This window comes from Schistocerca piceifrons, chromosome 3 (genome assembly GCF_021461385.2).
Source record: "Schistocerca piceifrons isolate TAMUIC-IGC-003096 chromosome 3, iqSchPice1.1, whole genome shotgun sequence".
In the NCBI taxonomy this organism is placed as follows: domain Eukaryota; kingdom Metazoa; phylum Arthropoda; class Insecta; order Orthoptera; family Acrididae; genus Schistocerca; species Schistocerca piceifrons.
In genome coordinates this window covers 742,590,764-742,612,679 of record NC_060140.1, presented here as the reverse complement: position 1 = coordinate 742,612,679, position 21,916 = coordinate 742,590,764, and the positions used below count along the sequence as shown (strand labels likewise).

Genomic DNA, 21,916 nt, shown 5'->3' with positions numbered 1-21,916 from the left:
ATTTCATTTTCCAATCGCTATAATGCAGAGTGCGGCCATTATTGGCTATAGTGTCATATAGCAGCAAGTGTACACAAACTAGAATTTTGAGTGCCAGATGGGAGAGGAGAGGTGCAGGGAAATAAGCCCCATATCCCTGTAGCAGGGCAGCAGCCTACAGCAGAACTGACGCATTGTTACAGGAATTGCAGATCTCTTTTGCTATTGTAGATAGACCACAATAAGTCACTTCACTTTTTTCAAAATGCAGAAAATAAATCTATTTCAAACTATCTCTGATAAAATTTTCATATGGATACAATTCGCTATGAAATAGTGTCTATTAAATAATTTCACGTTTCTGCATTTTTGATGCATAATTTGCATCTATTTCGCATTTATTGCACAATGTGAATTTTTCCGGTTCCTACTTATGTACAACTCCGAGGGTGGTTGTGAACTGAGTTGTCCGCAGCATTACTGCATAAGCGCAGCTACTGGTTCGACCATAATGCCGCCGGCTACATTCTCCTCATTTCCTAAATCTACAATTGTCAGCTTCTAGCTATTTTGTTGAAAAGGTATTGCAAATTCATAATTATGTATCTGCGTTAAAATAATTCTACAAAGGCATTAAAGAGTCTCACTCCATTGTCATTATCTTGCGCATTCAGAACATTTTCATATTTCTTCCAGAAAGTCGAGCTTCCTTACTTTCTTTTCTATATGCAAGACTTGTAAGTTGTCTTCTATTCCCTTAAGGGAACGGCCTGTTTTGTATACATGATATGCAGAAACATTGGTAGAAAGATAAATAAGTCTGAAAGGTCAAGAGTTCATAAAATTCAGTGCATATCCTGTGATACAAAATATATTGGACAGACAGGAAGAACACTTTCGTTCAGACACAAGGAACAAAAAGATGCATTCAGAGTGGGTAACCATGACAAATTAACTGACGCAAATCATTTATGTGAAACAGGCCATCCCCTTAAGTGAATAGAAGAAGACTTTGAAATCTTGCACACAGAAAAGAAATGGAAGAAACTCTACTCACTGGAAGAATTGGAGAGCGCTATCTATGGAAAGAAAAATGGCAATACTGTGAATGCACAAGGTAATGGCAATTGAACGAGATTTCTTAACACCTTTTAAAATTATTTTAAGACACATACATAATTATAAATACGCAAGCCTCTTTCACTGATTAGCTAGAAGCCAATGGTCGTAGACTTAGGAAATGAGGAAAACGTATGCAATCATTAGAAGAGCACTATGACTGAGCTAATAGCTGTGCTTACACAGTGATATCATGGACATATCATTTCACAACCCCTGGAATTCTGCATAAGCATCAGCTTGACACTCCTGGAGCCCACAACAGGTCAGCAGGATGTGACACGATTTTATGAATGTAGCATTTTAACCTCATGAGCTAAGTTTTAAAGCCTGATGATAAGAGCATTATCTTCCAAAACACATTGTTGAGTTGTGTGTAGTAGGACAAAAACTTCAGTTGAATGCTAAAAATCAATACTGTATAAACAGACCAACCATTACCTCGTATCCGAAATAGATAATATTACATTTTAAAAGTTTATTCAAGCTTATTTCTACCTGCACATTCATTTATTCATACTTGACAAACTAGACAAGCTCAACCACAATATCTTGTTATTTATGGGGTGAAAATAAAGAAGTGCTAACAGAAGGAATAAACATTCAGGTCCAAACACAGAATGTTATTGCAATAGTAAAGCAAAACTGAAGATATCATCATACCCTATCCAGTGGTGGAGCATAAGAAATAAAAGTGGAAAATCTGTCAACTTACTGTACAAACAACTTGACAAAAAGCAATTGTTTTGAACAAGAAAACTACCTGCGTGTGTGTGTGTGTGTGTGTGTGTGTGTGTGTGTGTGTGTGTGTGTGTGTGTGTGTCAGAGAGCGAGAGAGAGAGAGAGAAAGAGAGAGTGTTCTGTCAAGTTTATCTTTGCTCTTGCTTGCCTGTGTTAAGATAAACTGTATGTCAGAAAGTGTTCTCCATTGAGCATTCCTGTTAAAATGATGTGAGTTTGTCTGAAGGGAATCAGTTAAGATACTGTGAATATTTTAACCATCTGAACAAGTCTACAACATAAAATAATACTGTAATATATTAAGACTCTTACGGCCCACAGAGCAATTAAACCGTTAATATATGCAATGGTAAGTTACATAAAGGAGGCTAACCTAATGTGTCTACCTTTCATAGTCTTTCCAGGCTACAGTCAAATAAATAAGTCCATGAGAGAAAGCTTTCCAATTTCAGTCCCCTCTGAACAACCATTTCATTTAACAATTTCCTTCATGTGGGGTATCACATCTGTATATATTTTGAATGTAACTGTAATGGCTCCACCTCGGCTGTTGCTTGCATGTATTTACTTCATTTGGTTTTGCAAGATTGGCTAATTTCGGCCTTACAGACCACTCGCAAGTGCTGTAGGTGCCAACATGTCGTAACATATATGACTACTTGACAGAACTACCATGTCCGCTGTTGAATACTACAGCATGTTGGCACCTACTGCAGCTGACAATGACCTGTAACATCGAAATTAGCCATTTCTGTGAAAGAAAATTAAGTAAATACATGCAAGCAATTATTGAGATGAAACCATTACAACGTCCTTCAATCATGTCAATGTTTTCATTAGCATAAAGCATACAAATGTATTAAGAAATAACATGTGATTATATGTTTGTTCGTGCATGAGGTCTGTTAGAAAAGTATCTGACCCCCTCACACACTTTTTTTTTTTTTTTTGTGTGTGTGTGTGTCAGCTGATGGATTTGAATCTAGCACACTTGCATGAGCTGACCTTGAACCTTCATGCGTGTGTAAGAATTTTTTCCCACATGTCGATAACGTCAGTTGCTGGCAAGCAGCAGATGAGTGAGGTACTGTGTAGTGGTCGTGTCAGTTTTTCCTTGCACAGGAAATGCCAAACAACTCGAGCAGTGCTACTGCATCAAATTTTGCCAGAAACTAGGTGACAGCCACATGAAAACCATTCAGAAGATTCAGAAGGCTTTTAGCAACAATGCTATGGGCATCATACAAATTAAGGAATGGTACAATTGCTTTAAAGACAGCTGCACTTCGGTGGAGAGTGAGCCATGCTTTAGTCAGCCATCAACACGCTGATATGACCAAGTCGTTGCCAAAGGAACACTGCAGCGATGCGGGACCATCATGTGTCCATCAGAGGAATTGTGGAAGAGGTGGGCATCCGCATTTTTTCTGTGACCAATGATTTGGCCATTCAGAGAGTGTCAGCGAAAATCGTGCCCAAGCTTATGACAGTGGAGCAAAAGCAACTTCGTGTTTAAGTCTCACAGGGCACGCTTGATTCCACAGCGACCCCAACTTTGTGAACACTATAATCACTGGTGAAGAGTCCTGGGTGTACAGGTATGACCCCGAAACCAAATCCCAGTTGCTACTGTAGAAGCATTCCTCACCACCAAGACCAAAGAAGGCCTGCCAACTACGCAGCGATGTTAAAGTTACACTGACTGCTTTCTTTGACTCCCATGGTGTGATACACCACTAGCATATACTGTGGTGTCACCGCCAGACACCACACTTGCTAGGTGGTAGCTTTTAAATCGGCCGCGGTCCGTTAGTATACGTCGGACCCGCGTGTCGCCACTCTCAGTGATTGCAGACCGAGCGCCGCCACACGGCAGGTCTAGAGAGATTTCCTAGCACTCGCCCCAGTTGTACAGACGACTTTGCTAGCGATGCTACACTGACAAATACGCTCTCATTTGCCGAGACGATAGTTAGCATAGCCTTCAGCTACGTCATTTGCTACGACCTAGCAAGGCGCCATTATCAGTTTATATTGAGAGTGTAATTATGTATCATCAAGAGCGATGTTCTCCAATTATGGATTAAAGTTAAGTATTCCAGCAGCAACGTACCTTACTGGCTATATTAATTACATTGTCCTGTTCCAGACCTCACGCCAGTTTGCGTGAGCTTAAACGCGTGCATTTCGGCCTCCTCTAGCTACACGGTGTTGGCTCTTCTGCCAACACATCATATACCTCAGTGTCGAACTATCACCAAAGAATACTACAGGGACATCTTCCATCGCCAACGTGATACTGTGCAGCATGAGACCGGACTTGCGGTAAACAGAAAATTGGCACCTCTATCACAACAATGCTCCAGCACATTCCTCGCACTTGATTCAGACTCTTTTAGCAAAAAACCAGATTCCTGTGCTTCAACAGGCTCCTTTCTCTGTTGATGTCGACCCCTGCAACTTCTGGATGTTCCCCAAACTCAAGAGGCCATTGAAAGGAACATCATTTCAGACAAGAGAAGACATTATGGCAGCACTGACAGCCGAACTAAACTCCACTCCGAAAGAGGCTCTTTCGCCATGCTTAAAACAATGGTAGCACTGCCGGGAGAAGTGTGTGGAGTCCCATGTGAACTATTTTCAGGGTGATCAGGTGTCTAATGCCCCAGGTAAGCCAGTTCTTTTTTTTCTCACCAGCCAAAGGTTGGATACTTTTCTAGTAGACCTCGTATGTGCATTATTTTCAAGGAAACAGCTGTACAAGAAAAATGTATACTTATTACTAGAATGAAAATCACAAAAAGCAGTGTAAAGTTTATTTACCTCTCTCTGCAATTTCCGCTTTTCCACTTTCAGCTCATCTTCAACTTTCTCAGCAGATTCCGATGCTGCTTTGTAACGAATAACTTGGCTTTCCAGTCGCGCCACCTAAACACATATTTAATCCATTTTTAAGTAATTTTTATTTTCTCTGCTCCACATTACATTGGCTGTTATTACCAGCGGTAAGCAAGTCAAATTAAAATTCCAAAAATTTCCCCATCAACACCACCACACAAGCCAGAAGAAAATTACAGAACTGTGACACACTTCCAAATTTCCTACTTCATTCCTCTAAGTATTAAAAATAGTCATAGTAATGCACAGCACCTTAATTTAAATGAAGCAGTAAATTACTAATAACTTTTATAGCCTTAATTACAGCCTTCTGAAGTATAAAACTGAATTCAGTTCCACTCATTTTGAAGAGGGACTTCGTTAGGAAGAGCACAATTATTGAATATTAAATGTGTGTATATAAATATTAATCTAGAAACAAGAAGTGACATACATGTCCACGATTCCACTGTACACACAATGTTAGTCAAGGACCAATATGATTAGGAATTTAACATTACAGTTACTTTTTTTTTGCTTAGTCTACCCCTTTTCACCAATCTTTTACCAATTTCCATTTTTCTCTCCCATCTGTACCTTAATTCAGCATATCCTTCAACTCACTGATAGCCAATGGTCCATTATTAGTGCCCTAGAAGTTGAACCTCAGCTATTGGTCCAATAAAATCTCAATCTTTCGCCACACCTTCCTTGTCTCTTTAATCTTGGTTTGCAAAGGCTTCCCCTCTGCTCCACCTAAACTTCCTTTTTCTGCTGAGTGCTATTGACAGGCAGGGTGCACTGAGCCCTTATGAGTCCAATTGAGGAGCTACCTGATTGAGAAGTAGTGACACTGGTCACAAAAACTAACAACGACTGGGAGAGTGGTGTGCTGACCACATGTCCCTCCGTATCCATTTCCGGTGATGCCTATGGACTCTCCGCCATCTAAACTTCCTTTTCTGCTGAGTGCAATTGGCAAGCAGGGTGCACTCAGCCCATGTGAGGCCAACTGAGGAGCTAATTGATTGAGAAGTAGTGATATCAGCCACAAAAACTAACAACGAGTGGGAGAGCAGTGTGCTGACCATATGGCCCTCCGTATCTGCATCCGGTGGTGCCTCAGGGATGAGGATGACACAGCGGCCAATCGGTAGGCATTGGACCTTCAAGGCCTGTTCAGATTGTAAGTCTTCTCTCTCTCTCTCTCTCTCTCTCTCTCTCTCTCTCCCCCCTCCCTTTACGTCTCCCCTCTTCCCTATGAACTGTTTTCCTTTTAACTTCAAAAATCTGACTTCCGGCTACTGTCCCTCAACCCTTCATGGCCTCCCTCATTCATTTTTATGGTTACATCTGAATCTGAGGATTTTATAAGCTACACAGATATGCAGGAAGGGCACTGGCTTAAGTGAAAACGATAAATACAACAACTCACTGTCTCTTGCAGCTGCATGGGAGGTGGGCTATGCAAAACATATGTAATTTTCCATGTCAGAATATAGCACACATACTTTCACTCTTGCACATGAAAGATGCAACCTAACCTCAAGGGCACCTTGCAAGCTGTTGCAATGAAGTGACAGTTCTTGCCATTAAAATTAAATATTTAAAATATACCTTAGGCATAGTGGGGTGGTGATGATGATGATTTAAATTTCGAAATGCATAGTGAATTAAATAAAATCATGCAGAGCATGGTGCTGCTATGCTGAGTATGAATGTTACTCTGCACACTTCACACCTTGTAAGCAATAACTGTGGGCAGATACTTTTACCATACATGTTGTATGAATATGTATCAGAACAACATTTATCAACAGCTATCTACTCACATTTGCCTGCAGTGTTGACACATCTTGCTCAGCCTTTTGCAGCTTGAACTTGTAGTCTCCCAGCTGTTTATTTGCTTCTCCTGCAAAGAACACATGCTAGCTGTTTAATGTGTACTAAACAACTTTAAGATTGTTTTCACATAAAAACATATGCAACGCATACCTCATTTTGTGTTTATATGTTATAGTCTGTCCTCCTGGCAAAAACGTATACATGATAGGCCTTCTCCAGTTTGAAAGAAATGTATATATTGTTTTAGGAGCAAAATCACACAGCAGATCAAGTCCTCAGGAGGAAGGCTTTTAACCATTTCCTCGTTTTCATCAAAGCTTTCGAAGCTCCAAGGGTTTCTGTTGTATCTCTAATGCAATAACAAAGTCATAAAAAACTGAAGGTATGGCCGAGAACTTCCAACGTACAACTCATCGGCGTGACAAAAATTAGCATTCTTCTTCTTGATCATACAATGCAGGGTTTCACGGCCGGTATTGTCTTCACTTAAAACTTCTGGGCTGATAGGCCATGGTCGATGCATAAAACTCTCCCCTGACATTTCACCTCCGACTGCAGGAGACATCCTCTGAGGTAAAGCAGCGAACTGCGAAGAGAACTCGAGGAAGTGCTGATTGTATAGGCAGTACAGAGGGCGCCACTATCCATCACATGGCGCCAGCTATGAGACTGTCTGTGGTAATGCCAAAATTGTCAACTGAAAGTAATTGATCGTTACGCTTCCAGTGCAACGCCAACATCCAATTTCATACAGTTTAACACTTTCGTCTTTACTGTTAAAATTATTACGATGTTTATCAATCTTGATAGCCTCTCTAAACACACGTGCATAATAATGCGAGCTTTTAGATGTGACGCTCATCTCGTTGAATTTTATTTCGTGGTTACCTTCCTGGTAAACATGTTCTGCTAAGGCCAATTTATCCGTGTGACCCAGGTGGCAATTCCTCTTATGATCAACAAGATAAGTGTTCACACTTCTCTTTGTGGTACCGATATAAACCTGTTCACAACTACAAGGAGTTTCATATACCCCCAGTGTAGCCAAAGGGTTTTGTGCATCTTTTGCCAATCTTAAATATTCTTTTATTTTCCTGGTGGGTCTGAAAATAGTTTCCCCCCCATACTTGCTTAACACTTTCCCAATGCGATCTGTGACCTTAATAATGAATGGAACTGTTGTTTGTCCTTTCTTCTGATTCTCTGCTTAGAGCAAAGTGCTCTATCTATATCTTTGCTAGAATAGCCATTCTTCATGAAAGTTGAGTGTAGTCAACTTCACTTTTGTGAAGAATGGCTATTCTAGCAAGGATATAGATTGAGCACTTTGCTCTAAGCAGAGAATCAGAAGCAACAACGAACAACAAGTCGCCCAAGGGCAAGCTTTTTCTTCCATTCAGTAGTTAGGTCACAGATCGCATTGGGAAATCGTTAAGCAAGTATGGGGTGGACACTATTTTCAGACCCACCAGGAAACTAAAAGAAAATTTAAGATTGGCAAAAGATGCATGACACCCTTTGGCTGCACCAGGGGTATATAAAATTCCTTGTGGTTGTGAACAGGTTCATATCAGCACCACAAAGAGAAGTGTGAACACCCGTCTTGTTGAACATAAGAGGAATTGCCGCCTGTGTCACACAGATAAATTGGCCATAGCAGAACACCTTTATCAGGAAGGTAATCCTGAAATAAAATTACTTGAGACAAGAGTCATATCTAAAACCTCAAATTATTATGCACATGTGTATAGAGAGGCTATCAAGATTGACACCGTAATAATTTTAACAGGAAAGACAAAGGTGTTAAATTGGATAAAATTGGATTCAGCGTTGCACTGGAAGCATGACGATCGATTACTTTCAATCGAGAATGTTGGCATTACCAGAGACAGTCTCATAGCCGATGCCATATGATGGACAGTGGTGCCCTCTGTACTGCCTATATAATCAGCGCTCCCTTGAGTTCTCCTTGCAGTTCGCTGCTTTACCTTGGAGGATGTCTCCTGCAGTCGGAGACGAAACGCCAGGGGAGAGTTTTATGCATCGATCACTGCCTATTAGGCTGGAAATTTTAAGCGAAGATTCTTCTTCTTGTCCTTCTTCTTCATTGTTGGATGTTTTTACCAGCCACCCAATTCTGCTGTGACAGTTCTAGAGTCATTCAAAGAATGTCTATGGTCAATAAACACCCAATTCGTCCATTACTAACTCGAGGCAATTTTAACCTTCCAAGTACAGACTGAGATATCTATAGATTCGTAACAGGGGGTATAGGCAGACACTCGTGTAAAGTAATTCTGAACAAGTTTTTTGAAAACTTGTCTTGAGCAGCTAGTTCGGCAGCCCACACACAATGGAAACATCTTACACCCTGTAGCTAAAATAATAAATCAGTCAGGAAGGCTAGGAAAGTGTTCAGCTAGAAAGAGCAGACAAGCATTGTTAGTATCTCATCAGATAGTGAACTGACATCACTTACTTCCATTAAGATGGACATACGGGAATTATGTGCAAAGTTTAAGCAGGTTGTAAATCACGGTCCAGAAAATTATGTGCTTAGTAAGTTGATTAAGGACAGAAAAGATCCACCATAGTTTAATAACAAGAGTAGAAAAACGCTGAGGGATCAGAGGCTGTTGCACTCTCAATTCAAAAGGGAACACACAAATGATGAGAAGCAAAGGTTAGCAGGCTGTATGTCTGTGAAAAGATCTATGCGTAAAACATACAACTACAATTACCATCATAGCTCAGCAAAAAATCCGGCAGAGAATCTGAGAAAATTCTGATCCTACGTAAAACCACTAATGGGGTCTAAGTGTTCCACCCAGTCACTTGTTGAAAGTCTGGTGTGGCAGTCGAAGATAGCATGGCCAAAGCCGAAGTTTGAAATTTTACATTCAAGAAATTGTTCATGCAGGAGAATCATACAAACATACAGTCGTTTGACCATCAAACAGACTCCCGTATGCATGACATAGTAATAAGCATTCCTGGCACAGAAAAACAACTGAAGGAGTTGAAAACAAATAAGCCATGAGGTCCAAAAGTATTCCCAACTGGTTTTTCAAAGAGTACTCTACAGCATTGGTCCCTTACTTAGCTAGCATTTATCATGACTCTCTCACCCAGTACAAAGAACAAAGCAACTGGAAAAGCACAGGTGACTCCTGTGTATAAGTAGGGGAAAAGAACGGCCCCTGAAAATTACAGGCCAATATCCATAATGTCAGTTTGCTGCAGAATCCTTTAACATAGTCTCAGTTCGATAAATAATAAATTCTTGAGACTGAGAATATTATGTCCACAAATCGGCATGGTTTTAGAAAGAATCAGTTGTGCGAAACTCAGCTTGCCCTTTCCTCCCATGATAATACTGCGAGCTACGGATGAAGTGCAAAGGCAGGTTCCATATTTCTAAATTTCTCAAAAGCATCTGACACAGTGTCCCATCCCATAGCAGGCTGTTAAAGAAGGTATGAGTATATAGAATAGGTTCACAGATATGTAAGTGGCTCCAAGACTTCTTAAGTTATAGAACCCATTATGTTGCCCTCGACAGCTAATTTTCTTCAAATACAAGAGTAATATCAGGAGTGCCCCATGGAAGTGTGAAATGACTGCTGTTATTATCTATATACATAAATGATATGGTGGACAGGGCAGGGTAGTAATCTACAATTGTTTGCTGGTGATGCTGTGGCGTACGATATGGTGTCTAAGTTGAGTGACTGTAAGAGGATACAAAATGACTTAGACAAAATTTCTAGTTTGTGTGATGAATAGCAGCTAGGCTAAATGTAGAAAAATTTAAGTGAATGGGGATGAGTAGGAAGAATAAACCCATAATGTTCGTAACAGCATTAGTTGGTTTCTTCTTGACACAGTCACGCCATTTAAACACCTGGGTGTGAAGCTGCAAAGCGATATGAAATGGAACAAGCATGTGAGGATTGTGGTAGGAAGGTGAATGGTCGACTTCGGTTTACTGGGAGAATTCCAGGAAACTATGGTTCGTATATAAATGAGACAACATATAAATGGATGGTACTGCAACCCATTTCTGAGAATCGCTCAAGTGTTTGGGTTCCATATCAGATCAGATTAAAGAAAGACAAAGATGAAATTCAGAGGTGGGCTGCTAGATTTGTTACTAGTAGGTTCGAACAACATGCAAGTGTTAGAGAGATACTTCAGGAACTCAAATAGGCATCCCTGGAGGGAAGGAGATGTTCTTTTCGAGGAATAGTATCAGAAAAAATTAGAGAACTGGCATTTGATGTTGCCTCCAACCTACATTGCACATAAGGACCCCAAAAATAAGATATGAGAAGTTACGGTTCATACGGAGGTACATAGATAGTTGTTTTTCCCTTGTTCTATTTGCGAGTGGAACAGGAAAGGGATTGACTAGTAGTGTTATGGGGTACCCTCTACCATGCCTTGTAAGGTGGATTGCAGAACATTGATGTAGAAGTAGATGAACAGAGCGAAGTTAAATTTTGGAAAGAATGAGGAAGGAGAAAGTCTGTTACATTATCAAATGAATAATACTGGCATTCTTAATAAGTTATAAGACGAAATCACAGAAAATGGCAATCAGAACATATGACTTGAGATTTCGGTTTGGTTCAACAAACACCACCAACTGATTGTAACTGCCAGCTTGAAATGGTAAAATGGAGGGAATTGCAAAGGCACACTTTTTACAAAAAATTATAAAATATTAAGAATAAAACAGTAACAATACCAGAGAAGGAAAGCTGCTACTCACCATATAGAGGAGATGCTGAGTCGCAATAGGCACAACTAAAATATTCACACAATTATAGCTTTCGGCCATTGAGGCCTTTGTCAGCAGTACACACACACACACACACACACACACACATATGCAAATGCAACTTGCACACACGTTGCAGTCACAGAGAGCTGAAACCACACTGCGAGCAGCAACACCAGTGCACGATGGGAGTGACGACTGGCTGGGGGTAAGGAGGAGGCTGGGGCGGGGAGGGGGAGGGATATTATGGTGGGAGTGGTAGACAGTGAAGTGTTGCAGTTTAGATGGAGGGCAGGAGAGAAGGTGCAGAGGGGGGAGGGGGTAAGTAGCGGAAAGGAGGGAAATAAAAAGAAATTAAAAGATTGGGTGTGGTGGTGAAATGACGGCTGTGCAGTGCTGGAATGGGAACAGGGATGGGGCTGGATGGGTGAGGACAGTGACTAATGAAGGCTGAGGCCAGGAGGGTTACGGGAATGTAGGATGTATTACAGGGAAAGTTCCCACCTGTGCAATTCAGAAAAGCTGGTGTTGGTGGGAAGGATCCATATGGCACAGGCTGTGAAGCAGTCATTGAGATGAGGGATATCATGTTTGGCAGCGTGTTCAGCTACAGGGTGGTCCACTTGTTTTTTGGCCACAGTTTGTCGGTGGCCGTTCATGTGGTAAATGAAGATATTCTCCACATTTTTTGCATTAGCACGCCGTTTTTTAACTAATTCTCAGCTGTGTACTTCTATGTTTGTGGCATATGTATTGGAAAATGAGCCAAGGTTTTTGCTTATAGTCACAAAGATGTACAACCAAAGGCAGGTCGTCCGCTTGTTATATATCCCGTAGCCTTTGCTGACAGCAGTAGCAAACTCAAAATGTTCACGAACAAATCTGGGATAATCCGTTTTCATCTGGTCTGTGAATTAGTGATACACAGCGCAGACGTTCAACATAAATAAGTACAGTACTCAGAAAAAGATTTTTCTATGCGTGTCACAGAGCACAGCATCAGTGGAAACAAGAGGAGTGATTTGATCTTGCAAACACATACTTCACATACTGCTATGATAGTGTAGTATATATCTTTGGATTTTTTACATCTTTGTGTTTGACTTTGCTTCCATCTGAATTTCCTTGTGCCTAAGGTGTCAGCTGGTTTGTGCTGAAGCACAAAATGTGATATACAGACCAAATTTCAAAGAAAGCTTGTCAAGCTTTTTCTTCAAGATGTTAGTAGGGACATCTTACCATTAGGGCACAAAGATTCAACCACATTCACTGAGTTGCTTGTTATTCTTCTGAATATTTAAAAACAGTTCCATAAAATTTCAGGCAACATGCTTGATGTCAGTAACTTGCTGTCACAATATTTTGTGTAGAGTATTATGGCAACGCTCTGCACTGAAATATCGCGGCAGCATGTTACCAACATCAAGCAGGTTGCCCAAAATTTTATGGAAGTCTATACGTCAGGAGAGTTTTATATGTGTCAAAACAGTTTATTTCCTTTCTCAAAAAAATAGTTCACACGTTTATCGCTGAGACCGATATTTGCTGGAAGGCCCCTACATAGAATTTGTAACATTTTATATCAAACCCTGCACATTTCAATCTGTTGCACTGCATATAATTGAATTGCTTTCTAAATTTCAACAGACTTTTCCCAATGCAGTATCCCAGACTAGTAAATAAATCTATGAAAATTTTGCCGGATAGTGCATAATAATGGACCAGGTCTTCTTCTGTGCATCATTTGACTCACTGTTTGTGTCATCAGTGAAATTTTAAAACCATGCAATTAATGTAAAATTCCCTGCTCATTGCTTCACAGAATATAGCATGTTTGCACAGCTATTCTTGTTTAAGTACAGTTTTATCTTATTTTTTCACACATTTTTCTTTTCTGTAATTTTGCAGAACACAGGCCCCATGTATTTTAGAAATCTGGTCCACTCACATGGTGTTTCCATCTTTTACTTTTCTAATATTTTTCATGATTAGTACATTCTCTGCAGTTCATGGCACATCATCTTCACGTTTTGCACTTTCCATGCTGCAAAATACTAACACGAATTCTTTACAGACGAATGGAAAAACTAGTAGAAGCCAACCTCGGGGAAGATCAGTTTGGATTCCGTAGAAACACTGGAACACGTGAGGCAATACTGACCTTACGACTTATCTTAGAAGAAAGATTAAGGAAAGGCAAACCTACGTTTCTAGCATTTGTAGACTTAGAGAAAGCTTTTGACAATGTTGACTGGAATACTCTCTTTCAAATTCTAAAGGTGGCAGGGGTAAAATACAGGGAGCGAAAGGCTATTTACAATTTGTACAGAAACCAGATGGCAGTTATAAGAGTCGAGGGACATGAAAGGGAAGCAGTGGTTGGGAAGGGAGTAAGACAGGGTTGTAGCCTCTCCCCGATGTTGTTCAATCTGTATATTTAGCAAGCAGTAAAGGAAACAAAAGAAAAATTCGGAGTAGGTATTAAAATTCATGGAGAAGAAATAAAAATTTTGAGGTTCGCCGATGACATTGTAATTCTGTCAGAGTCAGCAAAGGACTTGGAAGAGCAGTTGAATGGAATGGACAGTGTCTTGAAAGGAGGATATAAGATGAACATCAACAAAAGCAAAACAAGGATAATGGAATGTAGTCTAATTAAGTCGGGTGATGCTGAGGGAATTAGATTAGGAAATGAGGCACTTAAAGTAGTAAAGGAGTTTTGCTATTTGGGGAGCAAAATAACTGATGATGGTCGAAGTAGAGAGGATATAAAATGTAGGCTGGCAATGGCAAGGAAAGCGTTTCTGAAGAAGAGAAATTTGTTAACATCCAGTATTGATTTAAGTGTCAGGAAGTCATTTCTGAAAGTATTTGTATGGAGTGTAGCCATGTATGGAAGTGAAACATGGACGATAAATAGTTTGGACAAGAAGAGAATAGAAGCTTTCGAAATGTGGTGCTACAGAAGAATGCTGAAGATTAGATGGGTAGATCACATAACTAATGAGGAAGTATTGAATAGGATTGGGGAGAAGAGAAGTTTGTGGCACAACTTGACCAGAAGAAGGGATTGGTTGGTAGGACATGTTCTGAGGCATCAAGGGATCACCAATTTAGTATTGGAGGGCAGCGTGGAGGGTAAAAATCGTAGAGGGAGACCAAGAGATGAATACACTAAGCAGATTCAGAAGGATGTAGGTTGCAGTAGGTACTGGGAGATGAAAAAGCTTGCACAGGATAGAGTAGCATGGAGAGCTGCATCAAACCAGTCTCAGGACTGAAGACCACAACAACAACATGCTATTTTCATTCATACAGTCATAGTATGCTGGATACACCTTTGAAGAACTATCACCATCATCAGCATCAGCATCAGCATCAGCAGCAGCATCAGCATCAGCAGCAGCAGCAGCATCAGCAGCAGCAGCAGCATCAGCAGCAGCAGAAAAGTCACTAAATTCAGAAGCACTGTCCAAAACGAGTTTCTATGTTTCTAATTGCTTCATCTTCACAAAAGCAAAACAGCTTCAGAACCAACAGAAGCACAAAATTTTTAATAAACTACATTGATGCCACATAACTGAAACAAGTTGACTGCGATAACGGCATGTGCTTCTACGACACACTAATGTGCACAGAACAGCCATTGTGGTTATATATGTATAAAGGTCACCCATGATGTGAACTACGATCGTCAAATGCTGGTGAGCCTTGTGGCAGCAAGACAGCCTCAGCTTGTCAAACAAAGAGAATTGGTAAAGAATTTTCATATATACTCCTAGAGCACTTGCTCACTAGTCTACATCCTGGATTGACAATATCCAGTTGTATTTGTGAAATTGCAGAATCGTGGAGAATTTACAGAAAAAAATGAAACATTCAAAAGACATGAAATGCAGAACTAATGCACATTTGTAGTTTCAATGATGTATATTGAACATCCAAGTGTAACATAAAAGTACACAGTTATGACAGAGGTGCCTATGAATTCATGAGTTTACAATCACATTATAAAGTGTTTAGTTGTACCTAAAATTACCCCAAACTTTAAAAACAATTACCTAAAGCATAACCCACTGCTCCAAGACCAACAATTTAAGATCCAAGGATTTCATAACATATTTATACTCAACCTTACAATATGACACGATATCTTATTCATTCTCAAAATCAGTGACAAAAGTTCAAAACATGTTGGGTATGCTTTGCCATACAATCTTTCTAATAGTAAATACCTGGGATCTGTGTGTGTGTGTGTGTGTGTGTGTGTGTGTGTGTGCATCTATTTCCTAGTAACCCTTCCGCTGCTACAGACGTGTTCTCAGAATTCTGTTTTGAGCAAGGATTTGTTTAGCTATACTGGTTGCCAAATGTTGCAACCTGTGCTGAGAGATGGCATTCTGACCACTATGAAACACTTATCATCCAATTTAAAAAAAAAAAAAAAAAAAAAGAGCTGAAAAAATCTGGTTTTGGACATCTTACAATCTGATATATCTTTGCTTAGTAAAGGACCACATTTCTTTTCATTATTCATCAAAGTTACTGCACAGTATCAAAGTAAGAAAAAGATTGCACAAAATTTTGAAGTGCATACAGAGGTAAAAACACATTGTGTAAACTTTGTTTATGGTTCATTTTATGATGTAAATTGCAATGTATATGAAATGTAGGCAGATACTGAAATTTCATTTAAAATTCAAAGCAGAATGATATCTTATTCCATTCTAAAGTTACTGATTATCGTATCCAGATGGATGGTCACCGTTTTTATACTCTTCATCACAACTAATACATTTCTCACATTGGTGCTTCCACCGTTCGAAACATTTTTTATAGTCATCATCAGAAATGGCTGACAGCTGTTCCCACATTTTTTCCTTGACTTTTTCAATGTTGTCAGATTGGTGTCCTTTCATGCCTCTTTTCATGAGTGAAAATAAGGAAAAGTTGCACAGAACCAGGTCAGGCAAGTAAGGTGAGTGGGGCAGTGAAAGTACACTATTTTTAGCCAAAAAATGTTTAATTGAGATGATTGTGTGTGCAGGTGCGCTGTCATGGTGGAAGAACCAGTCTCCTGTCTGGCACAAATCAGGTCTTTTTTGATGAACACTATTGTGCAATCTTTTTAACATTTCCAAATAAAAGGTTTGATTGATGGTCTGACATGGGGGAACAAAATCTGAATGAACTATGCCCTTGGCATCAAAAAAGAAAAATAACATTGTTTTGATATTTGATTTGACATGACATTTTTTTTAATGGTGTGACAATGACATCTTCCATTGGCTTGACTGTTGCTTTATTTCTGGGTCATAACCATAGCACCATGACTCGTCACCAGTAATGACCTTTGACAGAAAATCTGGATCAGTTTCAAGCTTTCGTTTCAAAGCACGACAGGTTTCAACTCGATGTTTCTTTTGATTGTCAGTCAGAACACGAGAAACAAACTTGGCAACAACCCTTTTCATTCCCAAATCTTCCTATAAAATTCACTGACCCAAGCTCCAAGATACCCCAATAATCTCTCACAGTTGATCAGTCCTCTGTCAACGGTCTGTGAGCACAAGCTCTCGAATTTTTCCAATATTTTCATCGATTGGGCAGTTGATGGACATCCAGAATGAGGTTTGTCATCAATCAACGTGTCGCTATTTTTAAAATGGGCGAACCACTCATACACTTGAGTTTTTCCCATCGTGTCATCTTGGTAAGCTGTTTTCGACATTAAAACACTATCAGCAGTATTTTTACCGAGTAGAAAACAAAATTTCACAATTGCTCTTTGTTCACTTAAACTTGCAGTCATAATAAATGAAACAAGAACAAAACAGCACTAGCAAAAACAATCACTGCAGATGAACAAAATAAGCCAGGTTGACAACACAGGCGGCACTGAACTGGCAATGACTTGCGCTATACATGCCTAGTGGCAGAAATGAGTACAACATAAGCTCCGCTCATGTCAATGTCATTCCAGTGTTTAATTAATCCCCCCCCCCCCCCCCCCCGTACCCCCTCATATTCGAGATACTGAAACAACGTTTTTTGAAAGTGATAGCACACAAAGAGGCACAAATATTGTGTGATAAACACTCGAAACCTTTTTCTTCATTGAGATATAGAAGTAACTCATCCGCAGCAGTGAGAGATCGGCAGCTTCTTCTTCTTCTTCTTCTTCTTCTTCTTCTTATTATTATTATTATTATTATTATTATTATTATTACAGTAAAACTTGCTCAAATCAGCACATGTATAATTCAGAAATCTGCCCGAATCATACAAGTATTTCAGTTCCATCACATTCAGTGCAGTTTTATACACAGACTTTTTGTGTAAAGCAGAATGTGCCTAATGCAGAAACGGAAAGCAAATCTTAGAACATCCTTCATAATTCATTGTATAATGCAGAAAAGAGCCTATACAGTACTACTGTATTACAGTTCATTAATTATTCATGAGTCTACAAGGATGTTACTTTTAACACATCTGTTAAGCGGTGCAAAACCAATAAAAGAGGTCCAGCTCAGCGCAGTGCTGCTGGTGTGGACCTAAAACCATGCCGTTCCGTGCAACAATGAACAAGTTACGCTCACCGTCTGTACAGTACATCAAAGGAAATGGTTCGTTCGTCAGCACTCTGCCAGGTTTCTCGTTTTCCTCATTATCGACACATGCCAGCGCATACAGGAACACTGTTGCACATCTATCAACACACTGCTGCAATGTGTGAAAGGAAAGAGGCAGAAAAAAGAAAGGCAAAGAAGACCAGAAATGAAGAAATTAATGAAATAGTGTGGGAATGTTCCGTAAGTGGGCTGGCAAAAAAACTTATCTTTATCTGGACCCATTGTCCAGTGAGGCGCTGAAAGTCCCTAAAGAGCTTGGAATTATGGAATTTAAGGCATCTACAGGATGGCCAAACAGTTTCAAAGCTAGGCACAACATCGTGTGGAATGAAGTGTGTGGGGAAGCTAAGGCTGTGCAGGAAATTGTAGCAACAGAATGGAAGCCAATACTGTCCAATTTAATTGTGAATTATGACCTGAAAGACATGTTCAGTGCCGATGAAATGAGACTGTTTTATTGTGCACTGCCTTCAAAATCACAAGCAGTTCGAGGTGAAAAGTGCACCAGCCGAAAAATTTCCAACAAATGACTCACTGTACCGCTGCGTGGAAACACGTTAAGTGAAATGGAGAAACCACTGGTGACAAGAAGCGCGGCAAAACTGTGTTATTTCAAAAACACAGACGTCAGTAAGCTTCCAGTCACATGGCGAAGCAATAAATAGTTGTGGATAGTGAGTGGCCTTATGGAAGAATGGCTGGTCTCTCTCAATACCAAAATGAAAGAAGGAAATCGCCAAGTTCTCCTTTTCCTAGACAATGCAACCTGCCACCCCAAAGAAACGTTATCAAACATAAAATTGGCTTGGTTCCCACCAGGTTCAACCAGCCTCCCACAATCCATGGACCAGGGGGTTATTTACACATTCAAGTGTCGTTATAGGCGATTACTGATGCAGTCTCTTATTCTTAGTGTTGAAGAAGCCGAAAGTGCGTATGCTCTTGCACAATCAGTTTCTGTCCTCAATGCAGTAAGGATTGGCTTGGCAGTAAAGGAAATAAAACCCAAAACTGTCACCAAGTGCTTCAGGGTTTGAGGGTCAAGAACAAGATGCTTCTGTGGCCATCAAAGTTCAAGAAAATGCAGCAGCAATTGCTGAATTAATGGAAATATGAAACATTTCATGCAGTGCAGATGATTACATTCAAAGTGATGACTTTCTGTCAACTCACTCCACTTTCGCTTCAGCAACAGATTTAATAGAAATCTGCAACACAGATGATGAGGAAGAAGATGAGCAAAATGATGTTCCTAGAAAAATTAATACGCCTGAAGGAGCGATTCCATGCATAATCGATGTTACGCAATTTGCAGCACACATGAAATCTCCCAACTTGTTGGAACTATTGTATGGTGCAAAAAATTGCCTAGAGAAAACAATTTTGAGCAAGAAATTAAAACAAGTTTCCCTCCAAGATATGTGGTGAAAAAAGAGAAATGTAAATAAAATAAACATGGGAATAATATGTGCATACATGCAATAATAAATGAATTTAAAGTTAGAGCAAACATATAGAAATGCCATGTTAATTACCAATTAGTGTAATAGTCCAGTGTTCTATTGTCCAACATAGAGTAAATGAGCATCTACTGTGCTGGAGTGAAGGTACATAAATACAGTATATGCATTATTAAAAATTTTTTATTGTATTTTTGTGCATGATACCTGACAAATTTTATGTAGCCCAGTGAGTTTTGTGTAATCCGGAAACTTGTCCAATTTGGGAAATTATTTTAGTCCCAGGTGATTCCATTTTGAGCAAGCTTTAATGTATTACGTGCAAATGGAGAAATAATTCTCTACATCAGGACTGGGTAAGTATAATAATGTGGGATTGCGTGCCTGCAGAGGTTCGCACAACCTGCCTCTGACTCCCCACCACTCTCTCAGCCAGGAGTTCTATCACAGTTTGTTTCAAAGTGACGCATCACAGCAATATGGCCTATTAATCTTATGTTGTCAGCATTGTCTACATTAAGGTTTTGTATGCAGTAACAAGACAGAACTAGAGAGAGCAAAATGACTGAGGAGTAGCTAAGATCCTCAAAACGAAAATATAATTAATCCTCCTGCACCAACCCACAGCAAGAAATACACAATTTTTTTTTATTGAAACACAGAAACTCTCCTCAACTTTCATATTGTAATATAAAATTATTATGACACAAAGTATAATTTGAAGCAACATTTCCAACTGCTTCATGATAAATTAGTCATGAGTTTGATTACTCAAGAAATGAAAGCCAAACCTCTTGAACTAAGACATAACGGGGAGAAAGGTGATGATAATACATCTCTTTCAGGGAGAACAGTTTATAGATGTATTGATGAAATAGTAAATGACATGGAAAAATACGAATAGAGATTTTTTTTTTCCTTTGCCTTTGGATGAAAGTACCGTCATTCAACTTGCCATATTTGAGAGATGTATTGATGCTAACATTAACATGATGTAGGAACTCCTCAACTGACCCAATGTGTGGCACAACTATAGCCATTCACATATTTTCTTCCTTATTAAATGGGCCTGGTGGTCTGATGGTAAAGCGCATGCCAGGGAACTGAGAGTAGGTGGTATCAAATCTTGGACAAGCCACCAGATTTTTCAGTCTTCATCTTAATCTAGTCCTGATCACCCAACAATGGAAGGAGTTGCCAGAAACAACACAAGGTTTGGATTCCACATTAAACTATGTCCCTTCTCCTCAGTTGGATAACTGAGGTAGGTTAGGAACATGTAACTCACCAAAATGGCATCAAGTTGAAAGACTTGCATCAGGCCACTTAGCAAAATGATTATCATCATCATCATCAAACATGGTTTTCTCTGAGAAAAACTTTCAACACTTACAACAGGTGGAGCTATTGCATTTATTGGTCACAGGTCTAGTGTTGTTGCTTTGGCAAGGAAATGAAAAGTTTGAAAGAAGTTGGTATCCAGCAAGAAGAAACAAGAACAGTGTTCTGTAGCACATCAACCTGCTGACAAAATATGATAAAATAAACGTCAAAGTTTTGAAGCCAATTAATATGCTCAGGTCGTATTGTTTACGGCACGACCAACTGCATTGGATAAGAGGCGACTGTATTGTGCAAAACATATAAAGGTGCCATGCCACACATTATTTTCCCAACCTGCATCACCGATTCTTTGAAACCAGCTCTTTCCACGTGCACAAGCCGGATGCTGGTCGCCAACAAACAACACAGACAGTTGCTAAAGAAGAAAGTGTTCTCAAAAGGGTACAACATATGCTCTCAACAATTACATGAGGTGTATCCCAAGCCACCGATGTCCCCCCAACCTCCGTCTGGCAGATTATACACAATGAAGGACTGCATCAGCACGTCCAGAAATTGCAAGGTGGGAATACAACAAACACATGAGATTTGCACAGTGGTTTCTGTGGAATATGCTGCAGTCCGAAGCTTCACAGTGAGTGTCCCCTTCACCAATGAGGCTGAATTCTCACTTGAGGGTGTGATGAATGTTCACAACCTGCAGTTGTAAACCCACATGCTATATGTATGCATACCTCACAATGCAAATTTATCCTTAACATGTGGGCTGCCATCATTGGAGTCAATTTAATTCGACTATACATTCCCCCAGTTTGACTTGATGGTCACGCATATCTCGTATTCCTACGAGAGGTTCTGCCGGACATGCTGAATGATGTTCCCATGCCTATTCGCTGTCACATTCGATTTCAGCACAACAGAGCCCCCATGCATTTCAAATGAGGGAACATACGCAGTCAACCTTTCTTTGGCGCTGGATTGGTCCCGATGGGCCAGTCGCATGACCACCACAATCACCCAATCAGTCCCCAACAGACTTTTTCCTGTGGGGATATCTGAAGGGCCTTGTGTATGAAACAGCTGTTACATCACTGGAAAACCTAGTGGGCAGGATTGTTGTGGCAGCAGGGTGTCTT

The 21,916-nt window shown here is 39.9% G+C and overlaps 1 protein-coding gene across 4 annotated transcripts in view; it reads right to left on the bottom strand.

Annotated features, from left to right (window-relative positions):
• LOC124788153 (leucine-rich repeat flightless-interacting protein 2) overlaps positions 1 to 21,916 on the bottom strand; it is a 231,697-nt gene that overhangs the window by 12,340 nt on the left and 197,441 nt on the right. For all 4 annotated transcript variants that reach the window (XM_047255304.1, XM_047255305.1, XM_047255302.1 and 1 more), the window contains 2 exons: positions 6,549 to 6,628; positions 4,663 to 4,767 (listed from right to left, as the gene is read on the bottom strand). In XM_047255304.1, the coding sequence (XP_047111260.1) occupies positions 4,663 to 4,767; positions 6,549 to 6,628 (185 nt within the window). The remainder of the gene's footprint in view (positions 1 to 4,662; positions 4,768 to 6,548; positions 6,629 to 21,916) is intronic.